We start from the raw sequence: 14401 nt of genomic DNA, 5'->3' as shown, positions 1-14401 counted from the left end.
GTGATGCTGAAACTGCAGAATGGGTCATTGTCTGGCACAGCACACAAAATCAATATCTAAAGTTCACTCATTCAATAAGCATCAATACTTTTAACATTTTTGGACGTGGGAATTTTTCACGAGACCGGCCCCTAATGCATGGACAGACAACATAAAATAACAGATTTGAACAGCCTTCTATCTTTTGATAGCTTTCATCTACGACCACTCAGTGAAAACCTACTATAAGGGCATTTCCTGAGGCCTCGCCATAACCGCAACCATTTACATGACTTGAACACAGTGTGATATCCTGAGCGACAAACTCAAACAACGTTGTTACCCTTAAGGGAACATAAAGAAATAAAAATTAAAAAAGGCGAAAAATATCATCACTGGGAACTGGAGAATCGTAATCACCAGCAACTTATCCTTTGATAAACCTTTTTCTGCAAACAAAAGGGGTGTAACCTAAGTGACGCCCTAGTCATTCCAGAACTAAAACAATGACTGTGAAGTGACAGCAACTAACTCTTTGGGGTCTCCTGGAGGTGTCAGGGCATCACCCCTGCAGGACCTGCAGTGTATGCACCTCACAAAGCCCACAAAAAGATTGGATCTAGGCTTGGAAAAGAGTGGATCTAGTTTGGGCACACTCGTTGCAATTCTGTGAATGTGATATATTTGATCACGTGCCCGTGTGATATAAGATACGTATGAATGACATGTATGAAAGTAAAATTACAAATTGGAGAACATCTTAACAATCTGCGATGCAGATGGGCGACAACTAAGATAGCGACCCACTACATCAACAGTATCATATGGGGGTACGCATGCCCTATGCATAATGTCATCGTGCAGGCAAGACATGCCCTTTACATGTAACGTGCATGTATGCACCAGAGCCGGCATCCATACTCTTCTAATTGAAAAAATGAAGGCTCTTCCCTCGCATAGCAACATGCAGGACTTTAGGGGAGCCAATTAGGTGGGCTGCGGGGCGCACACTTTGGAGTAAATAGTAGACTGTGTGTCCTATTCTGTCTGTTGATGTAAACTTTGCACAAGTAAGATGACCGGAACAAACATCATGTTTCCCCTTTCTTTACAGTCTGTGATATAGGCAAACCTGCCCTTAATATCCTTTGGGCCTATACCATCCCATTTCAAAAGTAGGTCATACCAAGGGGAGTGGTATCTCTAAGGTACACTGGTAAGGCTGGGTTCCTTACCAAAATTTAACAAGGAACCCTTGGTCGATGTATCTTTATTACCTGCTGAGATGTGTAAAGGGGAGAAACAACTCATTCTAGTCAATCCAACTGTCAGCAGTAACTATGGCTCAAAAGATCACAAACTCCGAACTCCAGTTTATGGGTTTATTACAAATCCAAAAACAACTGAATATGCAAGCACCCCAAGACGAAGTTGTAAAAATACATGGGAACTAATACAAAACCATATCTATGAATGAGCCAAATCCAATGAATCATAAAGAGAATAAAAATTTCAAAAAATAAGACGCAACCAAGAACTACTCCAATATTCAAGTCAGACTTCATTTGTGGCTAAAAAGTAAAACGCATTAAGCTATCCCTACTCTATATTTAAGGTGACATCCCTACTTAGCAATTCCCAGGCAAAGTCAGTTAAAGGTGTCAGCTCGTGAAGACTTCCTAAGAAGTATAGTCACTGGTATGGATCAGGTAGCCAAAGCTACAGAGCTCGTTCTAAGATGCTCTCTTCATATTGATCTTCTAACTCCTTCCCCTAACTCATCCTGTCTCCTTCTACCTCTGACACTCTCTGTCTCTCTTCCCTCAGGGCACTTTCCGTAATACAGAATGCAAAGATGTAAAACACGCCCACATATCACCTCATCTCAACGGACACCTCTCCTAGGTAGTTTTCCACCGTCCTCCACACTCCTTCCAGTGTTCAGTCAGATGACCTTGATTCCCAAGCCTCCTCAGTGAGAAAGAACACCGGCTCCCAATTATCGCCATTCCATTAACAAAGTAACTCTTCTCCTCCATGCCTAACTCGTAAACCAAAGAGCGTTAGTTTAACTAACAAAGGCAGCTTCTTCTTCCACCTGCAACTCAAAATGTAAGAACAGAACAACCTTGCATGCACATGAAATTCGCTGACCATCTCTAAATGCGAGAGCTTACCAGGGAAATTACATTTTCAGGCCTACACAATTCGGCCAACATAAGAAGAAACGAATAGGCCTTTCATATACAGACGTGAACGTTTCATTTAGGCCTTTACACATCAACCTTTACACACATGTTAATGAGGCTTTGCTTTGTAAACATCTATAATTATTACACTTAAACGCAACTTATCATTTCCACTTGCAATCTTCATCATGGTGCCCATTTAAATTAAAATGCATTACATTACACATGGCTTGAAATATACTAAAGGTTACAGTTTTCAAATATAAATGCCATTTAATTTCTTTTTCATGGCATGGAATCCTTTTCTATTCATTCACTTACACATTTTTATTATTACAACACATTTCTAATAATCAAAGTTAACACAACACACAAGTATATACGGTGCGGACTATTGATGGTTATGATGCACCGCAACGATTTTTAGAGCACCATCTCTCTCCATCAATACCCATCCTGATCTTTAAATAATCCATAAAACATTGGCAAGACAGTTGTGGAAACAACACTAGTCTCATCCACTCAAATAAATGAGTGTTAAAAACACTATAAATAGTAATCGTATTTGGAGGATGGGGTTAACCCCAAGTGAATGCGTCACAGTATGAACACAGGTGGCTGAACTCTAGGAATGCTACACATTTAGTACTGTCTCATAACATGGTACCTATTTCCACAGAACTTGGGTAACCGGTAATATCCAGACCTATGGGTGATCAGTGCAATTGTATGATTGGAGTGAGCAAGTGGCATACACCCACAACACTAATACAACCTAAAAAGAAGAGCAATCATGATAGTACCTAAGAGGATCTTTATGGTCCTGATGAAAGCTGGGTGAGCCAATAGAGTCTCCTCAAACCTCCTGCCCTGTTTTTAAACTGCCAAGGGTGCCCTACAAATAAAAGCATTTCGGGTACAGATGAAGGCTTTTTCAATCTTCAAAAACCAGATCCCTTCCAAATCCTTGGAATTACCTTCAAAGTGCCCCCTTCATAGATCAGGTTCAGCCAGTTCGGCAACAATAGCTCTTCCGGACGTACAACTTAATGATGAAGCATGACGCGTGTGTGTGTGTGTGTGATAATCCCTTAAAAAAAATAAAGACTATTTTACTGGTTATTGGTAGGAAATTGTTTATAAATTAGCAATTCCTATCAGTAGGACTCCATAAATATTCACAATAGGCTGTTAGGAACATTTCTCTCACCCCCACGTGATTAGGAGAACGTACAGTTAAGCCCAGCGTTACTTTTTGTGCTCTATACATTTTGGAACAGTGGACAAGCTCAAAGATACATTGCATCTTGCACTGTCATCCTTTTCATTTTCGTTTCCGATGCAACATAAATTTAATGAATTTGCACTGATGCACCTTCTTGTTGGAACTGTTTCTCCTCATTAAGGGCCAGATGTAGGAAGCCTAATACCGGTCGGTAACGGCAGACATTACCGAATTTCGGCCATACCGACCGGTATTAGGCATTTGAGATGTAGGGGCCTAATTTAAGGATTTTGTAATTTACTGAATCGGTAATTTAAGGAATCGGTAAATTGCTGAATTCTTAAATACAGATTTGGTAAATTACCGAATCCTTAATGTAGGAAGCACTCAAGTGAGTGCTTTTTACTTGTAAGGATTCGTTATTTATCACCAACTACAAGTTGGTGGTAAATAACGAAAACCGTTAAAAAAATCAATTTTGTGCTTTTTTAACAGTGCCATGTGGTGGACATACATGCACACCCATGCACTATTCAGGGGTGCAACAGGGTGTCAATGTGACACCCTGCCACCCTTGTAGGTCTTCCCCCTCTTACCGATTCAGTATTTACCGATTCGGTATTCCCCATTCATTCCTATGGGCCTCCAAAAATTCCCGAATGAATACCTACATACCATTTACCGATTCTAAAATACCGAATCGGTAAAATTCGGTATTTTAGAATCGGTAAATGGTATTTACCTACATCTGGCACTAAGTCATCATTTACTTGTATATTTTAAAGGGTTTTTATGATTGACTGTGGCAGGCACGAAAGGCTCTGTAGGAGTGAAAGGTCTAAATAAAACATTCACAGGCTCAGAACAAAGACTGGTTGCAGTGACACATTATTTTCAGTGGGGGAATAGGTGTGTCAATGTGTACATTTACAATAACGACACTGCATGATCCTGCAGTTTTCTTGACTATGACACTTATTTTTTTACTGGTTTATCTCCTCTGCTCTCTGAACATTGTAAAGCTTACCCTTCCTTTCCGGGTACTACTTTGTCCTGTATTTTTCTCGAGTATGATATTATTGTTATTATTGCTCTGCTCTCTGTATACTGGTAAGTCGCTCTAATATCCGCAAGGGTCATGTTCGCCCTATAAAAAAATTATCAAAATAAATACATAAATAATACACAGAGTTTACAGTACACAATGCTCAAAGATTGCTATACCTAAAGTTCAACCTTTCTGTCAAAGACAAGAACATTGAGTTTGATTTTACTGGGATTTTGGAAATGGAAACTTCTGACTCATTTTACATATTGCTTTTATGTTAGAAATATTAAATCCATGTACAAAAAACATTCAATTATCCAACCATCTTTTTTCCCCAGTATGAATACATCATTGTATTTCATACTTGAACTCCCTGCCAGCTCACCAGCTTAGCCCACATATTCTCCATCTGGGCCCACTCCAACCACAGAAGATTAGAGCATCAGTGTTTTAGTTATGAGGAACACATGCCTACACAATGTTTCACCTGTAATCACACTAGAGATGTCAACTCCAATTCCAAATGATTACGTTTTGGACGGTGCCATTTTCAACACAAATGTTATGTTATGCTAGAAGTTTATTAAGCGCCTGGTTACTCGAATTGGAGAGTCCCCATGCTAAGTGATGTATTTGTCAAGGTGCTCACTGTAATCAAAAGCTTTTTCATATAAATATTAGTTGCTATACATTTCGTGTAGTGTAAAGTAGTTCTTAAAACCGTATCCAATGCTGGTCAACGAAGGTTGGAGCCGTGTCAAATGTTCATGTAACCCAACATAAATCTAAATGGCAATCATTGACTTAATGTGTGAGATTTTTTTTTAAAAAAAGCTTTTATGATTCAGGCTTTTTTGTGCTAACTTTGGGATTTTCCTTCAAAAATATTGTTGCAAAAATACTGACAACCAAAGTATCTTGAAGATCATTATAAATTAGTATAGATTTATTATTCTTAGTTCCATATTTACATACTTTGAAGTTATATATCATCAAGGTACATGAATGTTAAGTGTATAATAAACCAATTCATACCTATATATACTTTTCTTCGCAGAAGTTTGGTAGTCGATATTTAGGTCTCAATATTTTTATAGGATGATATTGTGGTACTATTCCCACTAGGCACACATGGAGCCCTTATCAAACTTTGGTACCTATAATTACATGAGCACATTGCTGGAGCTTTTACCCTTGTTATTTACCCTCCACAGTTGACATTCGTGAGATCAAGGAGGTCCGTGCAGGGAAGAACTCGCGTGATTTTGAGCGCTATCCAGAAGATGCCCGGAAGCTTGACGGCTCTATGTGCTTCATTGTTCTCTATGGAGTGGACTTTCGCCTCAAGACGCTCAGCGTTGCAGGTCAGTGTCATAGAGAAGGCTGGTATGTATGGATGGAAGGACTTTTATCCTCATAAGTGTCCTCTTTGTTACTTCTTCAGCAAGAAAGGTTGACTCTTTAAAACAAACATTTGCAATGCAATAGTTCTCGCATTACTGATAGTTTGAGGTACTGTAATAATAATGCAATGCCAATTGGTCTTACTTTCAGTAATGCGAAACCTAGTGCATTGCAAATGCTTGCGTAGTGAGCCAGGAAGTGAACCAACATTATTTGTCTTCATGCAGTACCACAAGCTTCTCCTAGAGGTTCCTAGTAAGCAAGGCACCAGTACTGCATGTCTAGGTGCAGTACTGCAAACTGCTCCCAGAGGTCCCTAGTGAGCTAGGCTCCTGCACTGCATGGCTAGGTGCAGTACGGTAAGCTGCTTCTAGAGGTCCCTAATGAGCAAGGCACCAGCACTGCATGTCTAGGTGCAGTACCGCAAGCTACTAGTGAGCATCATAAACTACCTAAGCGAAACAGTACACAGCTGTATGAAATATGAGCAATTATATGTTTAAAGTCGTACGGCTGTGGTGACATCAATAGACAGCTGGCGATCCACTATAACAAAACAAGTTCAGAGGCAGCATGCTGCTTAAATTTAAAAAAAGCGTTGTGAGAGAGTGAGAGAGAGAGAGAGAGAGAGAGAGAGAGAGAGAGAGAGAGAGAGAGAGAGAGAGAGAGAGAGAGAGAGAGAGAGAGAGAGAGAGAGAGAGAGAGAGAGAGAGAGAGAGAGTGGGAGTGTCCTGCCTGCAACAACAGGCAGAAGAAAGCCAATTAAGAAAATAGTGCTCCCAGGCTCTAATTAAAGCATAAGTGTAACAACGAATTAAAAGGACCAGTCCTCATGGAAGGTTACAAATGAAGACAAGGCGGTACTAAGGAGGAACTAACAAGCCTATTACCAATCAGAAGCCAGCATTTATGAAGGACAGTGACACAAGCCACTGACAAATATGGGCGGAGAGTGGGCGTGCCTACAAGTACATACTGCAGTACAGCATGCATGGCAGAGCAGCGCATGCACGCTGACTCTAGGCTTGACCTAAAAATAAGCTAATCCAATAGCATATTGGAGTATCATGCACATTTGCTGTATGTTAAATGTGGGGTAATAGTTAACCTGTATTTGTGAGGATCAAAGAAGGAAAAGCAAGGGATTTGTTGTGGGTAATGGACAGCGCTCTGCAAGGTCAGCGATTTCACCATGCCTAGAGCTAAAATCTTATGTCTTATTACAACCATATTAAGTTGTCCCCAACACAAGGACACGTCACAGCTTTGCACCTACAACAGATATATTTCACTGTTAATTTAGCCCGGGATTGACAGTGCTAAGCCTTCCATTGGGTTGTTCTAAAGGCTCTCTTCAATTTAGCATGTTGGTCGATGTCTTCTTACTAAGTGATACCATTGACGCCCATCCTGGACATCAGTGCATAGGCGTTTCTCACTTTTGTTCTCTATCATCATCATCACACGTTGTGATTAATCACTGGTAGGGGGCTTGGCGGCCTGCAGTACATGGTGATTGTGGACATTCGAAAAGCATAAACTCAAGAAGAAAAGTGATCCGTGCTGGAGGCTTACAAGGGTTCTAGATTGTTTCCAAAGGTCATAGCCTTTACTGTTAAGGGCAGAATGTTTTCTTTCTAATTGCGGATCTCACTTAGATGTAGGTCATAATTGGACAGCTGATAAAGACTGACAGCTGTCCTGTCTACTCAGGTTTACCTTCCGTGCTGTATTAAGAGGTTAGGGGATGGCTGTTAACCTAATGTAATGAAAGATGATTCGCAGGCAAGCGTAGTAGAACAAAGTCTTCTTTATTGCAAGTAAAGCAACACTGCCGCTCGACTCCAGGACTCCGGGCAACTGACTAACGTTGACCGGAGTGCTAGAACCGAACGGAGCCATGGAACACAATACAAAGAATAACATGGAGTGTTCCCTCGTGCTGAGCACAGCACGAGGGAAAGAGGCATAAGGCATATACTACACCTAAGCAGAGACGGTGTTGGCTCAGCTGCAAAGACAACACCTCTCTGTGATGCTGCCACTGGTGGACATGGCGTTTGAAATGCTGCACTGTTCAGGTGGTTACTCTGATATCATGTCTGTCGACTTATTTCCTAACAGAAAGTGTGGCAAATGTTCCCACTCACACAGCACTTGAGGGGCATTCGTTTTTTTTTTCACGAACGTGGACTCCCAGCGAGTGTGCGTCTTTAGAAGAAAAGTACCGACAGGTTGACCATGGTATGGAGGAGCGGCCCTCGCCGTGGCAGCTTTTTCACTAAAGGTGCTTCCGTCATGCAGGTAGGAGTCAAATTTGAAGATAATAACGCCAACCCTGTCAAAACCAAAATTGAACCCAAATGTATTTTTGATCCTCAACAGCATCCTACTGGTGGGGTGCTACCCTAAATCAGTGGTCGCTGCGTCATCATGTTACTCTGGGGTTTTGGCCCTTTCCATTGGCGACTCCCCAGAAGATCCCTCTTCTACCACTATCCCCCCTGGGGATCCAGTTTAGGACAAGCCATTAGCACTGCATCCCACACCGGCAGTGTGGGTATCCTATGTACCCCTCTAACTTCCTCCCTCCGTACGCCTCTCTTGCAATCCGCCCACTTAATCACGACCTTCCACCACCCTTACATATCTCTGCACCAGCCGATTTCCATCTCATGGTCAGCTGTTTGCAAGCAAGCATTAATGCCAGGTCTTTAAATCGATCTGTAACATTGTGAGCAGCACTGCGTTTGTGGAGAGCCAGTAGGCACAGGTGGGGGGTAAAGTCGAAAGATCTGACCAGGGCACCACAGATAACCCACAGAACCATGTGTCCTAGTAGTGGGTGAGCACCAGGGTGAGTCCACTCCATGTGGTAGACTTGACGTCCTTCGAGGCACAGACAGGGTATGCAGAGGATACTCCGGGGAACATAGCATAGATGCGCTGTGGGGTAAGGTAGGCACTATGCAAAAAATAGAACTGAATTAATTTAAACCTAGCATTACGCAACTCTTTAGGGGTTTTGGTCAACGTCTTCCTCCTGGTCACTGCGGCAAAAGAGGGCCCTGAGTCTGCCACCCATCGCAGGTGTACTGTAGTCAAGTCTCCACGAGCTACCTTTAAAAGGGCCCTATAAAGAAGAGTAACTGCCCTCATCTTCGCTGTTATGAGGAATAAATACCAAAGGCATTCGTGTTCCGGAGGTACCGCGGACCCCGAGCCCCACCATGTCCGCACCCTGTCAGCCAATGCCCAATATGAAATCCTTACTCTAGTTGACCTTCAACAAACGGTCCCACATACCCTGGAGGAGATGACACAGCTCTGGGCTCCATAATGGGACAACGTCAATATTCTCGCTGTTTACACCCTATTAACATGCTCTGTTTATCCTTTTGTTTTCAGGTTTTTTTTATATACAATGGTGTTAGTATGTACTTTAAGACAATGTTTGATTAATTGGAGTTTTTGTTGTTGTTTTTTTAAATAAAAAAGCAGTAAACATAGAACATGTTGCCTGTGATAGGCATGTTTTATTGGTTTACATTTCTTTTTCAAAATTAAAAATATAAATTTCCCACATGAGTAGAGCTATTCTAATGCTTATGGATTCAAAGAGAGTACCCGTGATCAAGTAATGCAACCACATGTAGTATCTTCTCCTTCCTGTGTCTTTCAGATAGATATTTTATTAGATTTAGGGTTTCATTTACAGGCTGGTGGCTGGCCAGCTGAGTCGGTGGTGGCCGTCACATATACTGCTTAGTGTAGGACTACTCACCCTATCCAGAGAAAGTGCCCTGAAGATATCTCTGCACTTTCGGCATGGCTAAAGTCGAGCAGGCCAACATGTTGATGTACCCCATCATGCATTCCTTTGTCTGTCTCAGTCATAAGTTATGTGATAAGTGATATTTGTTATTGAAGCAGAAAACAATGAATGTCCCTAGAGAGTTGTATCCCTGCTCAAGAGTCATTTTCCTGCCTTGGACCACCATTCTTCAGCTGGTGGACCTGGCAGGGGAAATCAGTGTAGCTTAGGTTCCACCACCTGAAACACCATAGCTGGCCTATCTCTAGTGAGGCATGAAAGCTATGAGGTGCCAATACAATGCATAAATAACAATACACCTGCATCTACCTCTCCATTCTTTTTTGGGATCTCATGTTTATGCATTCAATCAACACAGCAATATACATAAAACAAATTTGCAGCCTAACTTCTAACCTTGCTGCTTTACTAAAAGGGAACAACACATGTACCAGTGAAGTAAAACACAGCTAGATAAACAGTATCCTTGCAGATGTGAAAAACAGGCATTGCTCCTTTATGGACCCAGCAGATTCCATATCCCACAGCGTTTCTTCGGTTTGGACTTTTCCCGGACGCTGACTCTGACATAGGGGACTGTCACCTTATCAAGGGGGTTTTGTATATTTTCCATGCTCATTGACATAACTTACTCCATGTGCCGTGGATGATAGTTACCAGGCATCGCATTGACGCAGTTGTTTTTCGTTACTTTAAAAACATCCTTTTTTCATATATTATAGATGTACACATCGTTATCTGAACAGCATCATGGCTATAAGGTTATAGTCTTCTAAATACAATTTAGTAGCCCTGAGGAAGTCTAGTGTAAAGACGAAACACGTGTTGGCTGTGCTCAGATTTAACTACATATTGTTAAGGCTGCATTCAGACTAAACCCAAACTGTTAACAACTTTAATTTATTCATGTAAAACACATTGGGTATTGTCAGATTGTATCTGTACCGCCCTTTTTATCACTTTTTATGTCTAATAAAATAGTGTTTCGAACAGACATTTTGACTACAGAAAGTTACGATTTCGTAATTCAAAATGTTTTGTGCTCCAGACTTGTATTGGATGTTTTATGTGACAATGTCCATGATTGCACCTCTTTGCAGCAGGAGAGCTGTCTGTTGTAGCACATGAAAGTTAAATTATTGATCACAATTTGTGGGGGGTGTCAGTGATGGCTGCAGTGTCCCACTGCTGCTACTTTTTGTAATAGGTCCATATCCCACTATGCCTTGCACTGGCAGTGCTGCAAAACATTGTTTTCATTTATTGGCTTTCCTGATTAGTATCCTACATTTTTCCAAGGATTAGAACGGAGGAGGGTAGTGTGTTTATGCTTTACGAAGCACTAGGACAGCTAATAAGTAATTTCTGTTGGATCTTGTAGGATTGTATTATTAATAGTCAGAAAACAGAGAATAGATTGGAAAGCAACTCCCTACCTCACTAGGTCATCATCGTGAGATGGTAAAGCACACAAAGAACTGACAGTAGACTATCATTAGCCAAATGGTCTTCTACTGTGAGAGCTTCTTGCCTATTATGGTGTAATTTTAATCTAGAAAATAGTGCTTTGCAAAGGTATGAATAGACTTCCACGTAGCAGGCCTGTCAATGTCACTCAGAGGCACACTTCTTAACTAAGCAGCAGTAGCTGCTTATCATCTAGATGAATGAGTGTTCGCTAAACCTTATAATTTCTTCTGAGCTAACTGATAACACAATACAATACAGGAAACGATCAGAGATTGTTCTGAGGTGCGAACGAATATTCAGATTGAACCATAATATAGCCTTAGAACCCTCCGTAGTGGTCTTTACCGGCCATTAAAGACCCGCTCCAGTGTTAAATACCCAAGCAGAATGCAAGCACTTTAACAAGGGAGCGGGCCTTTAATGGCTGGTAGATCCTGCTATGCAGGGCTCTAAGGCTATTAGAACATACCGTCCCTAGAGGGTAGAATGCTCTAATTTGTAAAACAAAGGCCTCACGGAGCCCAAGGGGGTTGAAATTCCCTCTGGCTCAGTGAGGCCTTTTGTTCATAGCCACAGCTATGAACAAACATTGGAATGTTGATGCTCTGAGCTATGCTCTGCCATTAGAAGCCCGGAGCACTCCACTGTATTTCAACATTCCAATGTTCTAATTAACAATGACTTTTCTAGACCTTCGTGAGTCTTTTGTGTGGTCTAAATACAACCCCAGGGCTTTCCTTATATATTGAGTATGAGGAGACACCACTGGTGGAGTAATATGGCTACTTGAGAAAACCTTGTACAAGTTAGTCGCATTTCCATGAAACAGAGAGAACAATGGTGGTTTTGATATCATTTGTTAATAACTTACATTGCGGGCAGTATAAAGCAGTGCAGGATTTTTTAATCAACAATGGAAAGCTCTTAAAGTGCTTATTTAATCCAATAATATGCTGAAGATGGGATGTGAAATAAATCGGTCATTTCACATGCATGAACTACTGTTTCTGAGGCGATGTTAGGACAAAATATGAATAAATATTGACAAAGAAAGTGGTAAATTACCCAGCCCTTCTGTTGTGAAAAGGATAGGTGTTTGGGTATCACACAGTGGTCTTGTCCTCTACTGAAATGTCTCATTAAACTGTCTTCCTAAGGGAAGACTGACATATTTATTGTCAGGTCATGCAGGCACAGGTGGCTGAGGGTCAAAGGAAAGGCTATGATGTCATTTCCTCTTCCTGCAGATAGGGACACATGAGGTTCAACAAGGGAAGAGCTATTCCATGTTCCGAACACACAGATCTCATAAGCGAGGGGCAGCGGTGGGAGAGGCAAACTGTATGCAAGTAAACAGGCCTTTCAAATAACGTTGTAGGTGGAATGAGAAGAGGGTGTGATCAGGAGGCGAACAACCATTACCACGCAGGCAACACTACACATGGCTTTACGTCGCATGCGTTAAAACGCATGCAACGTTACCATGCGTGGACATTGCGACGCATACCATTACATCACATGCGCTTGCGATGCTGGAACCGGGAGCAGAGACAGTGACGCTGCACAGGAACCACAAGGAAACAAAGGTAAGGGTATGTTTTAAGGTTTAGGGCTTAGGGTTTAGGGCTTAGGGCTTAGGGTTTGGGGTAGTGTCAGTGGGGGATAGTGTATATTACTGTTTAGGGCTTAGGGTTTGGGGTACTGTATGTTACTGTTTTGGTGTTTAGTTCTTAGGGTTTAGGGCTTAGGGTTTGGGGTACTGTATGTTACTGTTTTGGTGTTTAGTTCTTAGGGTTTGGGGTACTGTATGCTACTGTTTTGGTGTTTAGTTCTTAGGGTTTAGGGCTTAGGGTTTGGGGTAGTGTCAGGGTGTGGTAGTGTATATTACTGTTTTACTGTTTAGGGCTTAGTTGGTGGGGTAGTATTAGAGGGTGGTAGTGTATGCTACTGTTAGGGCTTAGGGTGAGGGGTTGCAGTCTATGGTCATGTTTGAGCGTTTAGGATCAGTTTTTTTGTATTTAGAATGCGGGGAAATGGGGTTTGTTGTAAAGGCATATAGGATGCATTTCTAAGGACATGCGAACTAATGCCATACATTGTAATAGCATGCGCTGTGACGTACATCGTGAACTAAAAACCGCGTTGTAAAGGCCCGCGCTGTTTTGGTTCGCGATGTATCATACATCCGAGCGGGAGAGAAAGCAGAAGATAAAGTGGTCAAGCAGGCGAAGAGAGGTTGGGAGATTCTGTAGAAGATGAAGAACAAAGAGAAAGAGCAGTGGCTGTTCAGGATACCTAAGAGTGTACAGTTCAATGTGATCTGGACAAACAGTACAATGAGAGGATGAACATGGGAAGGTAAAAACTACAGGGGCCGTGGCTTGGTGAGCTTATAGAGGGATGAAAGGGGAAATAAAATGGGAGGCCCTGTAGGACTTTTTGAGGGGCAGTACAAGGTGTGTGAATGTGATGCAAGAAGAAGGACTCAGAGTCCAGGTTGGATAGGACTGAGAAGGGGAGAGTATTTGGCACAAACAGGGAGTAGAGGCAAAAAATGAGGGGGCCAGATGGTTGAGGGCACAGGCTTGATATGTCCTATAGGGTGGCACAAAAGTACACCTGAGGCCACCTGAGGCCACCTGAGGCCACCTGAGACCAGAGAAATAGGATGGCAGACCAAGAACACCCAACCGCAAGACGGTCATTTACCCCAATGCTGACAACATCGGCCAAGTTGTAGTAGGGAGACTCAGCAGAGAAAAGGAAAATGAAAGCTTACTATCCATGTGGTTGAGCGATTAGAGTGGGTGGGTGGCTTCAGGGGATAAGGGGTTTCATCAATGTTTTTCAGGGTTTGGAGGCACTCTGTGTGGCGCAAGGCACTCAGCGGTCATTTATACCTTTGTGAGTGCCATGTACACTATATATGATCTCGCAAAAATTGCGCCAGCCAGCGAGGTCTGCGTCTGAAATTATGTTAAACTAAGCAGCAGAATAGAAAAGCCTTATGGTCCTGATTAGTTGTATGACTGAAATTGAGAGACCGGTGGACCAAGGAACATACGTTAAAAACCTCAGAGGCATGCACACATCTTTATCAGAGACCTCAACTCCCTCGGCATAACATTCCAACACTGACCTGTTCCATCACACACTTAATGTCTACCAAGCCCAAAAGGTGTTGGAGAGGTGAGTAAAGTAACTCTAGGAGAGACAACAAGGAGAATTAAGTGTCGCAATCAGGTCTTATG

At 42.1% G+C, this 14401-nt stretch overlaps 1 protein-coding gene across 1 annotated transcript in view; it reads left to right on the top strand.

Annotated features, from left to right (window-relative positions):
* Positions 1-14401, top strand: part of LOC147724808 (1-phosphatidylinositol 4,5-bisphosphate phosphodiesterase gamma-1-like) — a 731250-nt gene that overhangs the window by 239408 nt on the left and 477441 nt on the right. Inside the window, exon 3 of the mRNA XM_086966316.1 lies at positions 5656-5805. Within this exon, the coding sequence (XP_086822442.1) occupies positions 5656-5805 (150 nt within the window). The remainder of the gene's footprint in view (positions 1-5655; positions 5806-14401) is intronic.

The sequence above is a fragment of the Lissotriton vulgaris genome, chromosome 4_1 (genome assembly GCF_964263255.1).
Source record: "Lissotriton vulgaris chromosome 4_1, aLisVul1.2, whole genome shotgun sequence".
Taxonomy (NCBI): domain Eukaryota; kingdom Metazoa; phylum Chordata; class Amphibia; order Caudata; family Salamandridae; genus Lissotriton; species Lissotriton vulgaris.
Note: the sequence above shows the minus strand (reverse complement) of the source record. Positions and strands in the feature narration are given on the sequence as shown.